The 14906-nt window shown below is 38.7% G+C and overlaps 1 protein-coding gene across 5 annotated transcripts in view; it reads left to right on the forward strand.

Annotated features, from left to right (window-relative positions):
• LOC127579642 (probable E3 ubiquitin-protein ligase HECTD4) overlaps positions 1-14906 on the forward strand; it is a 219125-nt gene that overhangs the window by 147302 nt on the left and 56917 nt on the right. For all 5 annotated transcript variants that reach the window (XM_052032551.1, XM_052032555.1, XM_052032553.1 and 2 more), the window contains exons 44-49: positions 1238-1353; positions 2138-2241; positions 3994-4155; positions 6189-6337; positions 10550-10629; positions 14277-14440. In XM_052032551.1, the coding sequence (XP_051888511.1) occupies positions 1238-1353; positions 2138-2241; positions 3994-4155; positions 6189-6337; positions 10550-10629; positions 14277-14440 (775 nt within the window). The remainder of the gene's footprint in view (positions 1-1237; positions 1354-2137; positions 2242-3993; positions 4156-6188; positions 6338-10549; positions 10630-14276; positions 14441-14906) is intronic.

Here is a 14906-nt window from a genome sequence, read left to right on the forward strand (position 1 = left end):
AGGGTTTGTGTTATAAGGAGAGGTTGAATAAGCTGGGCCTATTTTCCCTGGAGCAAAGGAGGCCGAGGGGTGACCTTAGAGGTTTATTAAGTTGAGGGACATAGATAAGATGATTTGTCACAGTCTTTTTCCTAGGATAGGTGAGTCTAAAACTAGAGGGCATAGGTTTAAGGTGAGATGGGAAAGATTTAAAGGGGACCCAAGAGTCAATTTTTTGACACAGTGGGTGGTGGGTATTTGGAATAAGCTGCCAGAGGGAAGTGGTAGAGGCGGGTACAATTAGAATGTTTAAAAGACATCCGGACAGGTACGTGGTTAGGGAAGGTCTCAAGGGATATGGGCCAAATGCAGGCAAATGGGACTAGCTAAGGAAGTCACCTTGGTCAGCATGGAAAAGTTAGGCCAAAGGGCCTGTTTCTGTGCTGTATGACTCTGAGATAAATGAAAAATGAAATGATGGAGCTGGGTAAAAGAGAGTTGTCTAGGTACTTAGTGAATAATGAAAGGTAGGTCTGGAGGAGGTGTAAATAGAAGAAACCACCAACTAATAAGTAAAGGAAAAAAAATGAATGCTGGAAGTGTGAGCCAAAGGCTGCAATTAAGGTAAATGATCCATTGAAGGAAGATAATTATTTTGTTTGTTAACTTGAGTTCATGTCAACGAGGTACAATATAATTGATCAGCAGTTCAGCAATTGAAACCTGCTTTCACGCTGCTATGAAAAATACAATTACTTGATTTGAAGCTTTGAGGCTTCCTGCTACACAGTACTGTTTGAAGAAGATAACTGATGCTCCCATGTTGCTTTCTCAAATATTAGGTGCATCAAGGACATTCAGATTGGATTAGTGGATTTTGTCTTTCCTGGTTGCAATTATTATTTGTATGCGGTAATAAATTACTCAATACTGTTAACAATCCTGTTGGCAGTTCTTTTTATAATCAAAGTATTGTGTTATGGTGACACAGAACACACTAGTTTATAATAGATTACACAAAGTATTGTTTGTGAATATTATGAAAATTGAGAATAGGGAGTTCTGGAATTCTGAGACAATTTGATATCCAATGTTTTATTCTTCGGTTGGGTTTAGTTAACAAACTTTGCCTTAACGTCTTCAAAATATTGTGATTGATGTTGAAGATGTTCAGCCAATCCTACACTTCTTGTTCCTTGACTGAAATCAAGGGTTCTGATCAGTTTATTGAACTAGCTGATACAACTTTTTTTTACAGAGCATGCTTGGTGATGGCCCAGTTGCTGGAGGATAGTTTATTCTGTGAGGAATTTATTCAGCAGTGTCCTGCAGCAGTAGAAGTCCTGAACCTGGTGGCACAGGAGTGCAGTCCAGGTATGCTTTACTGTTCCAAATTGCCATGGAATGAAATGGATTCACAAACTTTGTATTTTTGGAAATGTCTTTTTTTTTAATCTGTCTATCAGTCTCCTTAACATATGGATATGGAGTGTAAAACAATTGCATTTAGTTAACTCTGGCTAACTACTGCATGTGCGGAGTCACTGAAAATTGAAGAAACTGGATGGAATTCACGTGCACAAATTACAACTGAAAATACAAATTTGCAGCCTCAAACAGTCTGCTGGGGGTGCTCAGTGGGTCAGATAGCATCTGCGGGGCTGTGGGGGGGAGGTGGGAGGGAGGAAGGAAGGAATTGTTTACATTTTGGGTTGAAACCCTACATCAAGACAAATTTGCAGTTATGATCTGCTTGTCCTTTGTCTCTAAACTTAGGAAATTTGAACGCTGATCAATAGTACCTGCTTTACACCTAAACATGCATAATTATTTTCACATTGTTATAATTAGAAATTAACTGTGCTTCCCAGAAAAGATTGTTTGGTTAAAGTTTCCCAGATGTGATAATGAATAACGCTGCAGATTTCTACATTTATCCAATTGATTGCTTGCCTCTTTTATCCTTCGGGGATTATGTCATATTTCTTCACCAAAGTTTAAAATCAGTTTGTTTATAAACTAATGCGAAGAGTTCTTGGGATGCCTTCACTGTGTCTAATTGTAGCAACTGTTGATGGTTCTCTGCAATTCTTGTATGTTTGTGCCTTGTAGGTACTTTTCTATCTCTTTGTAAGAAGAAATGCCTTTTTGTTTGCAGGTGAGCGACTGGTGGTGGTGGAGGCTCAATGCGAGAGATTGCGGATGTTATATCGAGACTGTGCTCGCCCCCCTCCTCCTCCCCTACAGTCTGACAGGAGACAGGTAATAGTGCTGCAAGAATTATATAAAAGAGTCACATAATTATTCATTGTTTTGCTGCATTGTTAACTAGATGCATTGTTTACCCTAGTCTAAAGAATATTCTTTTCACCTCTTGTTGCCTTCTATTATCTGAAGAGATTACTAGTGGGGTACAAACCAGTGGGAGATCTGAGTCAAATTTCCTCTACCTTTCGCATATAGGAATCGATTTAATGAGGTTGGAGCACAGATTCATTTTATTGAAGTTCCATCACGAGAAGGGGATACTCATTGTTGTCATTAATTGGTATTGTGAAGTTTGCAACTTGAAATTCAGTTAAATTTGAAGTATAAATCAAAAAGCAAATTATTGTAAGTTATTTTTAAAGATGGAAACTTAAACACAAAACTCTTTCCAGATACATCAATGTTTTTTTTCATTATCTGAACAGGAATCTTTTGGTATCAAGTAAAAATTGACCCTGGGTTATATGATAAAAGAAGGTTTCACTTTCACCAAGCACTTGTAGCTCAATGTACCAAAATGCTTTGCAAGAGCATTTTGAAACAATTGATGCAAATCACACAGATTAGGGCAGATGACTAAAAAACTTAGTCAAAGATTAAGCAGCTTCTTAAAGGAATGAAGGAAGGTGAAGGTGTAGAGAAGGAATTGCAGTGATTAGAGTTTTGGCAGCCAAAGGCACAGCTGCCAAAGATGGTGCAATTAAAATTGGGGATGATCAAAAGGCCTGAATTAGGGAACTAATTTCTCTGGCAGCTCATTCCATGTACACACCGCCCTCTGTGTGAAGAAATTGCTCCTCAGGTCCCTTTAAGATCTTTTCTCTTTCACCTTAAACCTATGCCCTCTAGTTTTTTGGTTTCCTTTTCCTGGGGAGACAACTGTGCATTCACCCCATCTCTGGCCCTCATGATTATATACACCTTTATAAGGTCACTGCTTCAGTCTCCTATACTCCTTGGAAGGAAGTCCTAGCCTGAAGCCTACCTTTTATTTATTTCTATATTTGTCAAAACAGATTCAAAGTCCAGTTTATTTTCATTTTAGTAATTTCAATTCCTTTATCATAGTTTTAAAAATCTTCATATATCTCCCTATTACAAGTTTCTACTTCCACAAAAAAAAGAACTGCATTACTGCCAGTTAATTGACCATATTGTCTTATGACCATCATAAAGGTTAACTGAGTTACCTAGGATCCTAGGAGTTATTTGTGTATGTACTTCTCATTTGGACCATAATACTTTGAAGAGCTGAATCAATGTAATTCTGTAAGAAAAATATGAGTAAATAATTTGAATATCTGATGAAGATGTTGATTCTTACTGGAGAGCTAGACATTGTCCAGTGCTCAATTCTAAATGTATTAGATTTTGAACCACATGAATAGGAACTAAGGAATTATTTTGTTTTCTTTTGTTGTAACATTCCTTCCTGAGCCAAGGATTCACAAAAGCAACTGAAGCTCTTGTTGTCATCAATTAGCTCAGTATAGAGAGAATTGGACCAAACACGTTTTAGGCAGTAGAGCTTTGGATGATATCAGATGATACTTGCATTTACAATGCCATTGTTGGAACTTGCCCTGACCTTAAGTATATTTTATGACTTCATCCAGATTGTTGTCTGGTGATTAGCTGCTTATGTGGGTATGATTTTTGTCTTGTGGCATTAAAGAAACTTCATTTTTGTTGGTTTTAAAAGAAATTTGAAATTCACTGCTTTGCTTTCTTTCTTTGTTATTCCAGCCAAAAGAAATTACGTGGTCCCCGTCTCGCGTTTTTCCTCCAGTGCGTGCATGCATGTTTTCTTCTCATCTTACTGCTGTGACATTCCTAGCTGATCCAAGTGCAGGAGGGGGCTTACCTCGTGGGACGTTCATCTATGCTACGTCACAGATACCTGTACAGGTAGGATTCTGGCAGCAGGTATTCAAAAAGAAAACCTCAATTCTGTTGTAGGAACCACAGGCACAGGCTGGATTAACAAGGTAGTATAACATATTGTTACCCACTTCCTGGAGTAGTTAGAGGAAAAATTAATGAGTTGAACTGCAGATTCAACAGGGAAAAATAATTTGGATTAGACAATAAAAACAGAAACTGCTGAAAATATCAGAGAAACAAGTTACATTTTCAGGCCAGTATTCATCAGAAGAATTCTGATGAGATGTCTTCAACTCAAAGCATTGTCCTTATTTCCTCACAGATTCCCCCTGACTTGTGAGTATTTGCACCATTTTCTGTTTTTATTTCAGGACTCTGACATCCAAAGTAGTTTATTTCTGTACTTTTAATAGGCAAACAAGAAAGAACAAATAAAGAATAGGAGTAAAAACTAACTTATTGCAGGCCAGTCAGCGTCTAAAGAGAAAAACAACTTAATATCTTGGATGGAGCCTTGGTTAGAATGTGACCTCTGTTCCAATGATAAATCTTGTTGTTAGCTTTCAGATGTTAACTCACCTGTGAGCTTACTAGTATTCTCTGTAATTTCATGCATCCCCAAGGCTTGTGCTGTTCTGATAAGACAAGTAGTCCACACAGTGGAATTTGCTCCAAGTTTCCCTGCAAAGTACCATTTTTCTATTTCTTGTAAGCTTTGTAGTGATTTGGTCTGCTGGCAATCAGGTTGAAGCAATCTACTACAGCTATCCATGTACTGAGCTAGTCAGGCACCTACCTGTCTGTTGCAAAAGATGAGTTGCTGGAGGAAATTGGAGGGTTAGGCACCATCTGTGGAAGGAAATGGAATGTCAGCATTTCAGATCAAGACCCTTCATCTGGGTTGAAAGAGTATAGGGGGATGGCCAGTATAAAGAGGCGAGAGGGGTGGGGTGGAACAAGAGGTGACAAGTGATAGATGGTGCCATTGAGAAGGGGTTGACTGGCAGATGGAGTCAGGTGGATCCTCACCTGGATCCACATCATTTGCCAGCTCTTGCCCCAACCCTCCTGCTCGCCTCCTTACACTGGCTGAATCCCCTATGCTCTTTCAGTCCAGATGAAGGGTCTTGACCCGAAATGTTGACTGTTCCTTTCCCTCCACAGATGCCTCCTGACCCACTGGGTTCTTTCAGCAGCTAAAATTTGCTCCAGATACCAGCATCTGTAGTCTCTTGTGTCACCACATACCTATCTGTTTCATATTATTCCTCCAAAGGCCACTGCAGTGACACACGAAAAGCTAACTTAATATAAAACATTTGGATCATCTATAATCAAATCTCATATAATAAGAAAGTAAAACCATATTTTGTATTTGTACTTCACGTTCAGGTTGTGTAAATGATTTCATTTACAAAATACTTACACATTTAATGACAAAATTAATAGTTAAATATTTGGTTTTAAGTGGACAATTTCAATTCTATATTCATGTTTGTCTGTTACATAAAAAATACAATGCAACTTCAATATAGGTCTGTCCAGAGCAGCTTTAATACCCATGTATAAGCTGCCACAATAAAAGTGAATCTTAACCTTTACTAAATTTTGAAACCTTTTTTATATTTGGTATAGTACATAGGAAGACAACTTGTAAAGATTTTTCCGGTGTTGATCTCCATTCTCTCCACTCCATCTCTATTACTGTTTCCCTCTGTTGTAACTTGTAGAGCAGCTACCCAGCATTGGATTGCAATTCCTTTTCCAGAATCTCTTTCTCCCTCCTCAGTATCTCTATTGTAAGAGGGACTTTCACAAAGAAAGGTCTGTTACATTCTATTGGGAAATGCAACTGCCTTCTTGTGATCTTGAAATAAAAACACACACACCATCTTGGGCTGTATGATGATACCTGCTGTGCATCCAAAACTATGATAGAATGATGTGCATTGTATCAAGGCTGCACCATATTGCTTAGAGTTTGCATACTCTCTTGTTAAATGCTCATAAAAGACCAGATAGCTATGGTTGATTATGTTTAATTGTGTTCTCTTAAGGCACCATCATTTTATTGGGAATTGGAAATTGTTTCCTATGGAGACACAGATGATGATAGTGGCCCCATAGTGTCTTTTGGATTTGCAACAGAAGCTGAAAAAAGGGATGGCGCTTGGACAAATCCAGTTGGAACCTGCCTCTTCCACAAGTATGTGCCTTTTAAACTGGCAGTTTACAGCTAATTTTTGGAAAATAAGGGAAGGTTTAACTGCAGTTTCATTTTTACTTGTCATTACATTTGGAATGAAGATAAATATTCACAATGACTTAAACCATTTTTATAACATTGTATTTATTGTTAGATAATTTTCTTTGGTAGATAATTTGATTACATTTGGATATTGCCACTTAAAAATCTGGCTACAAAAGGTTAGGAGAAACATTTTTCATTTTAAATATTTATTGAATGGGCAATGTTTTGCCCAAAAAGATAGTGTTGAATACTTTAATCAGTGTTCAGTATTCCTCTTCCTATCTTTCTTTCATACCCGGTTAGATCGTAAATAGGTAGTACATATGTTCATTGGCATATATTGAAAAACTTCTCAAGCAATTTGCTGAAAAGAATGTGTAAGTGGTGCAATGATGACTCACTGATGCACTGAAAGAAAAAAATATTCATCAGGCTTCTGCTTATGTTTTTTTCTGGCTGAAATTCTGAATTTGACGTAGGAGAACCCTGGTTGCATTTCTGCCAGCTAAATCAATTCATTGCATATCAATGTGTGAAACTCCTCCTGCACTTTAGCAGTGCAGAATCATAGAATGGCTTCAGTGTGACAGAATGTTATCTGTGTCCGTGCCATCTCTGTGTGAGCACAATCCATCTAGTCCCACTCCCCTGCCCTCCCCTTCGCCTTGCAAATTTTATCCTTTCAGAAACTTATCCAGATCTCTTTTGAAGTCAGCAATTGAATTCTCAGGTCACTTTTTGTCCATGTATATCGCATCAAGTGAGAACCAGGCTGATTACAAGAAGTTCAAAGAGAAAGTTCAAAACAAAAATAAGGAGGGCAAAGAGGAGAGCATAAGACAAGACTTTCAACAGGTATAAAAGAGGATGCAAAAATATTCTACAGGCATGTGATCAGGAAAAGGGTTATAGAAGAAGAGGTGGGACAATCAGAGGCCTAATTGGAAATTTACTCACTGAGGCATAGGGCATAGCTGAGGTAGTGAATAAATATTTTACGTTCGTCACCAAGGAAGATGATCCTGCTGGAATCTTAGCAAAAGAAACTAATTGAGACCCTGGATGGACTAAAAATTGTTAGGAGGGTTAGGTGCAGTAGAGGGGGTTAATTGATAGAGAGGGGGATAGGTGTACACGGTAGAGTAATCACCTGGTCCCTCTGGGATGTGTGTAAGGTGTAGAAGGAAGGAAGGAAATTGTGGCCAGGGATAGTGCCTGGGGTCTGGAAAATATGCCTTGTTACAAAGAAAAGAAAAATCCAGTACTAATCTGGGACAGAATTAGCAGTCACAACAAGTGTGGATTTATTAGAGAAAAACAGCTTGAATTTATTAGAGGAAACTCAATTCTAAATGACTTGATAGAATTTTTTGATGAAGTAACAGAGGACTGAAGAGGGAAATACAGTTGAATTTATGTTTGATATGAGCTACATAGTAGGCTTGTAACCAAAATTGAAGGCCATGGAATAGAAGGGGTTGAGGCAGTATGGTTAGTAAATGGAGGAAATAATAATTATAGTGAAAGGTGTTTTTTATGGAGCGAAGACAAGTATATAGTGAGTTCCATGGGAGTCAGTACTAGTACCATTGTTTTTTTTTTAGTCCTCATTAATGATTTGGACTTAGCTGCAGATGAAACAAAACTTGGAAGAGTAGTGAACCGTGAGCAGTTTAGAAATAGAATTCCAGGTGATAAAGATAGGCTGGTAGAATGGACGGCAGGTGAAATATTATAATCTGGGATCTGCTCTTTTTTTCCTCTTTATTTTATTTTCCTGGTCCATTGAGCTCTGGCTGTAATTTCTCTACCCTCTTCCCTCATTGGAATGAACCACTGTAGTTGAAACATCTCCACCTTAAAGTCCTCCCATTGTTCAAGTACAGCTTTGTCTGCCAAGCTTTGATTTTAGTTTACTTTGGACACATTTGTTCTAATCCCATTGTAAATGACCTTTCTTGATTTAACATTTTACCTTGGAGTGGTCTGTATCTTGTGATGACATGTTTCTTACATGTTTCATGACTAATGCTGACCCCTGTTAGCCTGGCTCATTTCCCAGAACCAACCAGCCATACCACAATCCTTACTGAGCCAGAAAAGTACGGATTAAAAAAGTTGTCCTGAACACATTTCAGAGCCTGTTCCCTTCTTTTGCCTTTTTAGTCTTGCTTTCCTAGTCTATATATGAAGAGTCGAAGTCCCCGATTATCACTCAAATTTTCAGATTCCCTAATGACATGGGAGTGGATCTATTGTATCTATGCTGGCTCTCAAAGCAATCCCTTCAATCCCATTCCCCCACTTATTTTGCTGTAACCTCTTCTGTCATGCCAATTAACTCCCCTCAATCCCACTTATCCACTATGGGAGTAATCACATTAACCAAATAACCTACCAATGTCCTTGGTAGGGTGGGGGTCAGGGGCGGAAACTGGAGTACCTGACGTGGGGGGGATGTTGGGGAACCCTTGCAGTCACAGGGGCAATGTGCAAAATCCACAAAGTGAGCACTGGAGGTCAGAACTGAACCCAGTTTGCTGGAGTGATGAGGCAGCAGCACTTTCTGCTGTGCTGCCCATGGGTTTTGCAAATCTAATTTCCCTTCAATATTGCCCATCAATACCCTTCCATTATTAGTGGCCTATGGAATATTCCAGAATCTGTTTCTTTACTTATAAAGAAATAAGTTTTGCCTTTGATAATTCCAGAGCATCCTCTTTCTCCAGCACTCTCCTTAATCTTTTCTCTTAATATTGCCACTTCCTGTCCTGAACACCTGGTAACTGACAATATTTAAAATAATTAAAAATAGCCAGGTCACTTTTGCTGCCGCAATGTTGTAATTCCAAATAATTAATTGCCCCTTTGCCTTAAATCTTGTTTAATTCACTTCTTACATTTACATAATGCGCTGTAAAGCTATCTTGGAACTTCCGTTGCTTTCCCTTGATTTGTTTCTGTCCACAATTTATTTTGATGCTATTTATCTCTTCCAATTCTTTTTGTTCCTTTTTTCTCTTTTATAATGCCGTCTTTCTATCCCCAACCCCATGACAAATTAATTTAAACCTCCTAAAAGAGCACTATCAACCTTGCCAGAAGGATATTGGTCCCAGCTCTGCTAGAGATTTGATCTATCCAGCCTGGAGTGGTTTCAGTGCCCCAGGAATCTAAAACCCTCCATCCTGCACTATTTTATTAGCCATGAATCTGTGCTATCCTCCCCATTACTCTGTGATGCATTGTACAAGTATTCCAGAGATTACTATCTTTGAAATCTTGCTTAATCTCTTTCCTAATTCCCTAAAATATGCCTTCAGGACCTCTCCTCATTTCATCTCATTTTGTACCTATGTCATTGGTACTGTTGTGGACTGACCTCTAGTTTTTTCACTTCCCCCTCCAGAATTTCCTGTAACTACCTTCCAGAAACCTCTTCTGCAACCACAGAAATTCCTGTCTGCTCCCGAATTATAGAATCCCTTCTAACTATTGCTGTCTTTACCTACCTTCTCCCTCCCTGTACAGCTAAACAACCTATGGCTGCAATGTGTGGGGGAAACTCTCCCATCTGTACCCAGAATTTAAAGCTGGTTAGGGATTAGAGTACTATCAGTATATCCCGAAATACCTGTCTGTTCTTATTTTGCCTCTGACAATCACCCATTCTCTTCTTGCCTGCAATCTCAAGATGTAGGGTGACCACTTCCTGAAATGCGCCTTACATGAAACACTTGGTCTCATGGATGGACCACTGTGACGTTGGAAGTTGCTCAAGCTTCAAAAACTGGAGCTTGGGCTCCTCCACCTGATGATGCTTTCTGCATCTGTTGTTGACCAAGACTCTGGAAACAGCCTGGAGTTTCTGCACGGCAGTGGATGTGCATTCCACAGATCTGAGGTGCTCTGCTGTGCTTCTGTTTATTAAGAACTAGATTACTTAGTGTTTTAATGTGGTGATTACTTAATGTGGTGATGATGTAGTGATTACTTAGTACCCTGCGGTAACTTTTTTAATTCCTTGGCTCTTTAAACCAAGTACATTTTTAAAATTACCTGGGCTTTTCTTCCTGTGCAACTTTATTTCCCTTGTCCATTTGGATGGACATAACTGGTGCTTGTATAAGCACCACTCCTTCAGTTTATTTCTTTCTCTTTCTGTAGCAATGGGAGAGCAGTGCATTACAATGGATCCAGTCTGCTGCAGTGGAAGAGTGTCCGATTAGATGTCACCCTGTCACCTGGTAAATGGCGACAATTTTTAACATGTTGTTTAATTTTGATTACTGCTATTAGCTAAATATATTACAAAGCAATCAAAATTTCAGAACCATTTTAAAGTGTCTTGACAGCACCTAATTCCCAGGAGCATTTGAACATCATTATGTTTGAATTCTTTTGTTCACCTTGTCAAAATTTGAAAACATGCAAATGAATGCTTCAGTATGCGAATAAAGAATGGTATGCAAATGTTACTCAGTGATTTGAGTTATACAATAATAGTGGCAGAAACCCTTTTAAGAAGTTATGGTCTTATCTAGATTTTAGATGATCTTAAACGGGTGTTTTCTGTCGTTTGTAGGGTTATCTGAAACCTAACATCCTTCATCGAGCTGGCTCAGACAGCCCTCGCCTGGTTCCAATTCCACTGTTTTACTGTAGCTAGAGAACAGCTGTTCTTACTCCCTTCCGTCTGGAGCCATCAATGATCTATATTTGGGCCCTTCCTAGTTCTCATTTACAGCTACAGGCTGCAGCTCAGTGATATCATGCAAAAGCACAATGTTAGTTACACAAATATACAAATGGCACTCAGCTCTAACTCGTCATCACCTCTAATCCTAAAATTGCTTTTGGTTTATAACATTGGTAGTCAGACATTAGATGAGCAGAGATTTCTTCAAATTGAAAATTGCTTTTGTCTGCTGCCACAAACTCTTTTATCCATCTCTCTTGCCCTTTTGTCTCTCTGATACCCCCACTCCTCTCCCTGCTCTTCCTCCATTCCTCCCATTCTCTTCCCACTCTTTATCCTTTCCACTTCTACTCCCACTCTCTCTTTTTCTCACCACTTCTCCCATTCTTGCTGCCACTCCTTCTCTTTCTCATATCTCCCCTCCTGTGTGCTTGATTTGTTTTTACAATTAGTTTCCATTCACAGGTCCTCTGTGTCAACAAGGTGCCCTCCTCCTCCACTGAATGACTTCTTATCAAGCTTTTGGTTACCCATCCTAATGTCTCCATTTGTATGGTGACAAATTTTGTTCAGTTATACTCCTGTGAAATGCTTTAAGCAAATTCTATTATATTATAGGCACTATATAATTGCAGATTAACATTCTAACCTGAGCATATGCTGTAAGTACACTTACCATCCTGTAATTTAAAATGTCAATGTTAATTCATTAAGCCATAAATAATCCTGAAATTATGTGCCTAGGTGTTTATTGGATGAGTTGTACCATTCACTTACCATTTCTGGTGTAACAACACAGGATATGACTATTCACCATAAAGAGGAAAGGACACATCACTGAGCTTTGTGGAGACCCTGCATGGAGTTTTCCAATGATGATAAAGTATCTATCAGCCATTATACTTTACTTTCTGCCACTGAGTCAATTTTTGATCTAGCTTGTGGACTTGATTGATCATTCAGAATCTGTTTTTAAAAAAAATATTTTATAAATTTAACCTATCTTGAGCACATCAAACGTTGACGTCATCTGCTACTTCCTCAAAAACAATTTAATCAAGTTAACCAGATAGGGCCTTTCCTTAAACAGTTACCGATTTAATCTGTGCCTTTCTGAGTAATTGATGCTGTCCCTCTGAAGTTTTCCCAGTAATTTTCACTTTACTGATATTAGCCTGACTGGATTTATCCTTTTCCCTCCTTTTTAAACAATTTACTGTATTCACGCCTTTCTGTTCCGCACCTATGGCCAGGGGAATTGGAAAATCAAAGCTCCCCTCCCCCCTCCTCCTCGCTTCTCTTGAAAGGATGAGATAGTTTAATTCCAGCCTGGTAATTTATTTGTTTTCACAGATGCTACATAATATTTCCTTTCTCATGGTTTTTTTTCCCACACCACCTCAACCACCTGCATCGCAACTTCTCTTTTGGTTGAATGTAAAACATTCATTAAGAACAATACCCACTTTTACCACCTCTCCACACATTACATTTTTGGTCTTGGTAAGCCATGCTCCTTGTTGTCGTCTTGATTTTCAATATAATTTTATCAGAGATCTGCCTACATATTGGCGCTTCTGCCTTTCTCTGCCATCAGTTCCACTCATTTGATAATACTTGCATATCATCCCTTCTCAAGGCTGCAGTTGTTTTGTTTTAAAACCAATATTGTGAAAATACATTTGGATATTCCTTTAGTTTTAACTACCAGCATCTTTCTCATTCCCTTCTTTGCTGGCTTAATTTTCACACCTGCACTTTCTATACTCCAGGCTTTTTTTTTACAGTTATAAGTACTTGTAAGTACTTTTCCTTTTTTTTGCCATATCTATCTCTTTAAGGTGGTGGGAATTTCTGGACTTGGAAGTCCTTTCCCTATTCTTTGTGGAAACACCTCCACCTCTGCGTGTGTTCCACTGCTCTGACAATTTATCTGGAGGTAGCTGTTTCTAATTATTTTCTGCATTTAAAAAACACATCCCAATTTGGTGCAATTGGCCTTTTATCCCCAATTGAGAACTTCTGTCTTTTTCACAACTATGCAAAATGAAATTGAATTACAGCAAAAACACACCAGAAATAGGAGATGTAGTAGGTCATACAACTCCTTGAGAGGCTGCTCTGCCATTCAGTAAGATCATGGCTGATATAATTTTTGGTCTCAGCTCCACTTTCCTGACTGCTCCTTGTAACCCTGATTTCCCCTGGAGTCCAAAAATTTATCTCAGCCAAGAATATACTTAGTGTGTCAGCATCCATTCCCTTGTGAGGTGAAGAATTCCAAAGATTCACAACCTGCAAAGAAGAAACTCCTCACCTCACTTTTGGTTGTGTGACTCCTTAACCTGATGCAGTGCATCTGAGTTCTAGATTATTTCTCTGCCTCATCACAAGCCCCCTAGAGGAAACCTCACAGCATCTACCCTTTCAATCTCCTCAGAATCATAAATAGTTCAATGAGATCATGTCCTTGCTCTTCTAAGCAGCAGAGAGTTGGGCCCAGTCTACTCAATATTTTCTCAAAAGAAACCCATTTGTCTTAAGTATCATTATTCTCAGTGGCACTGAATTGCTCTCCTCTGTTATATCTTCTATTTTCTCTGCTTTATTCCCTAAAACTTCTCCATAACTGCTTTGGCATAGTGGTTAAAATGTTCTGATCCCTTGGTACCTTTTACAAGATTTCTATTCCAATTAATAGCTGACATCCCTTACTATTAATGTCCCATTCTTATTAATACATCAAAAATTTGATTACATTTTTGCTCTTCTGTATGCACTTATTGTTTGGGGATTCACTCTTAGCAGTGTGATTGGCTCTTTTTGGGATCTTATTTCAGCCCATATGGTCTTGTATCTTTCCTTCTCACAGATATAATTGTTCCTTTGAGCAATATTATGATCTCCTCTCTGTCTTGTCTGTGGGGCATCAAAGAAAGATCTATTGAAGTACTTTTTCAGCTGTTGGGAATTCATGAATACTTTGTAGCTTTAAGAATGTGAGCAATAAAGAGTGGAAATCGTGGCTCTTTTCCTGTACTGACACATGAACAAGCAGCACTGCTGAGGTCAACAAGCCACCAAACCCAGCAGGCTGTTCCTTGCTGGTTTAACTAACTTTGTCATTGTTACAGTGGAATTCACAAAACTATTCAATACATTTGAATAAATATATTTCTTTTCCTCCTGATTTAGGTGATGTCGCAGGTATTGGTTGGGAGAGAAGTGACGGGACCCCTCCACCACCTGGTCAGCCAGCAAAGGGCAGAGTATATTTCACCTATTGTGGGCAGCGACTCATCCCATTCCTTGAGGATGTGTCTGGGGGAATGTGGCCAGTGGTTCACATTCAGAAAAAGGTAACTTTCATTTTTCACTTATTTTTAAGCATTTCATTTGTAACACAAGCTGATTGGTGAGTTCGAGGTTTGCTAATCCTTTGTTGAGGGTAGACTGATATTACCAAAACAGATATAGTGACATAAAATGTGCCTTCCCCCAATGTGTGTGGGCTGAGGTTATTTTGCTTCCAACGAAGCTGCATCTGGTTATGTAACTTCCCTGCAGCCTAGAGAGAATACATTGTTCTTCATCTGTATTACATTTGAGGAGTACTGCAAAACAGATAAAGATTTCTGTCTGTGAATACATAACGAGATATTGTTTGTATGTTCAGCAAGGCCCTTGCCTGTCCTGAAAACATTGGACAGATTTGTGTTGTAGTGACAAGCTCAACAACAGCATCTTCAAATTACATAATGCCTTTGACGTAGCAAAAACATTCCAATGTGGTACATAGAAACATTATAAAACAAAAAAAAATCA

This window comes from Pristis pectinata, chromosome 17, assembly GCF_009764475.1.
Source record: "Pristis pectinata isolate sPriPec2 chromosome 17, sPriPec2.1.pri, whole genome shotgun sequence".
Lineage (NCBI taxonomy): Eukaryota > Metazoa > Chordata > Chondrichthyes > Rhinopristiformes > Pristidae > Pristis > Pristis pectinata.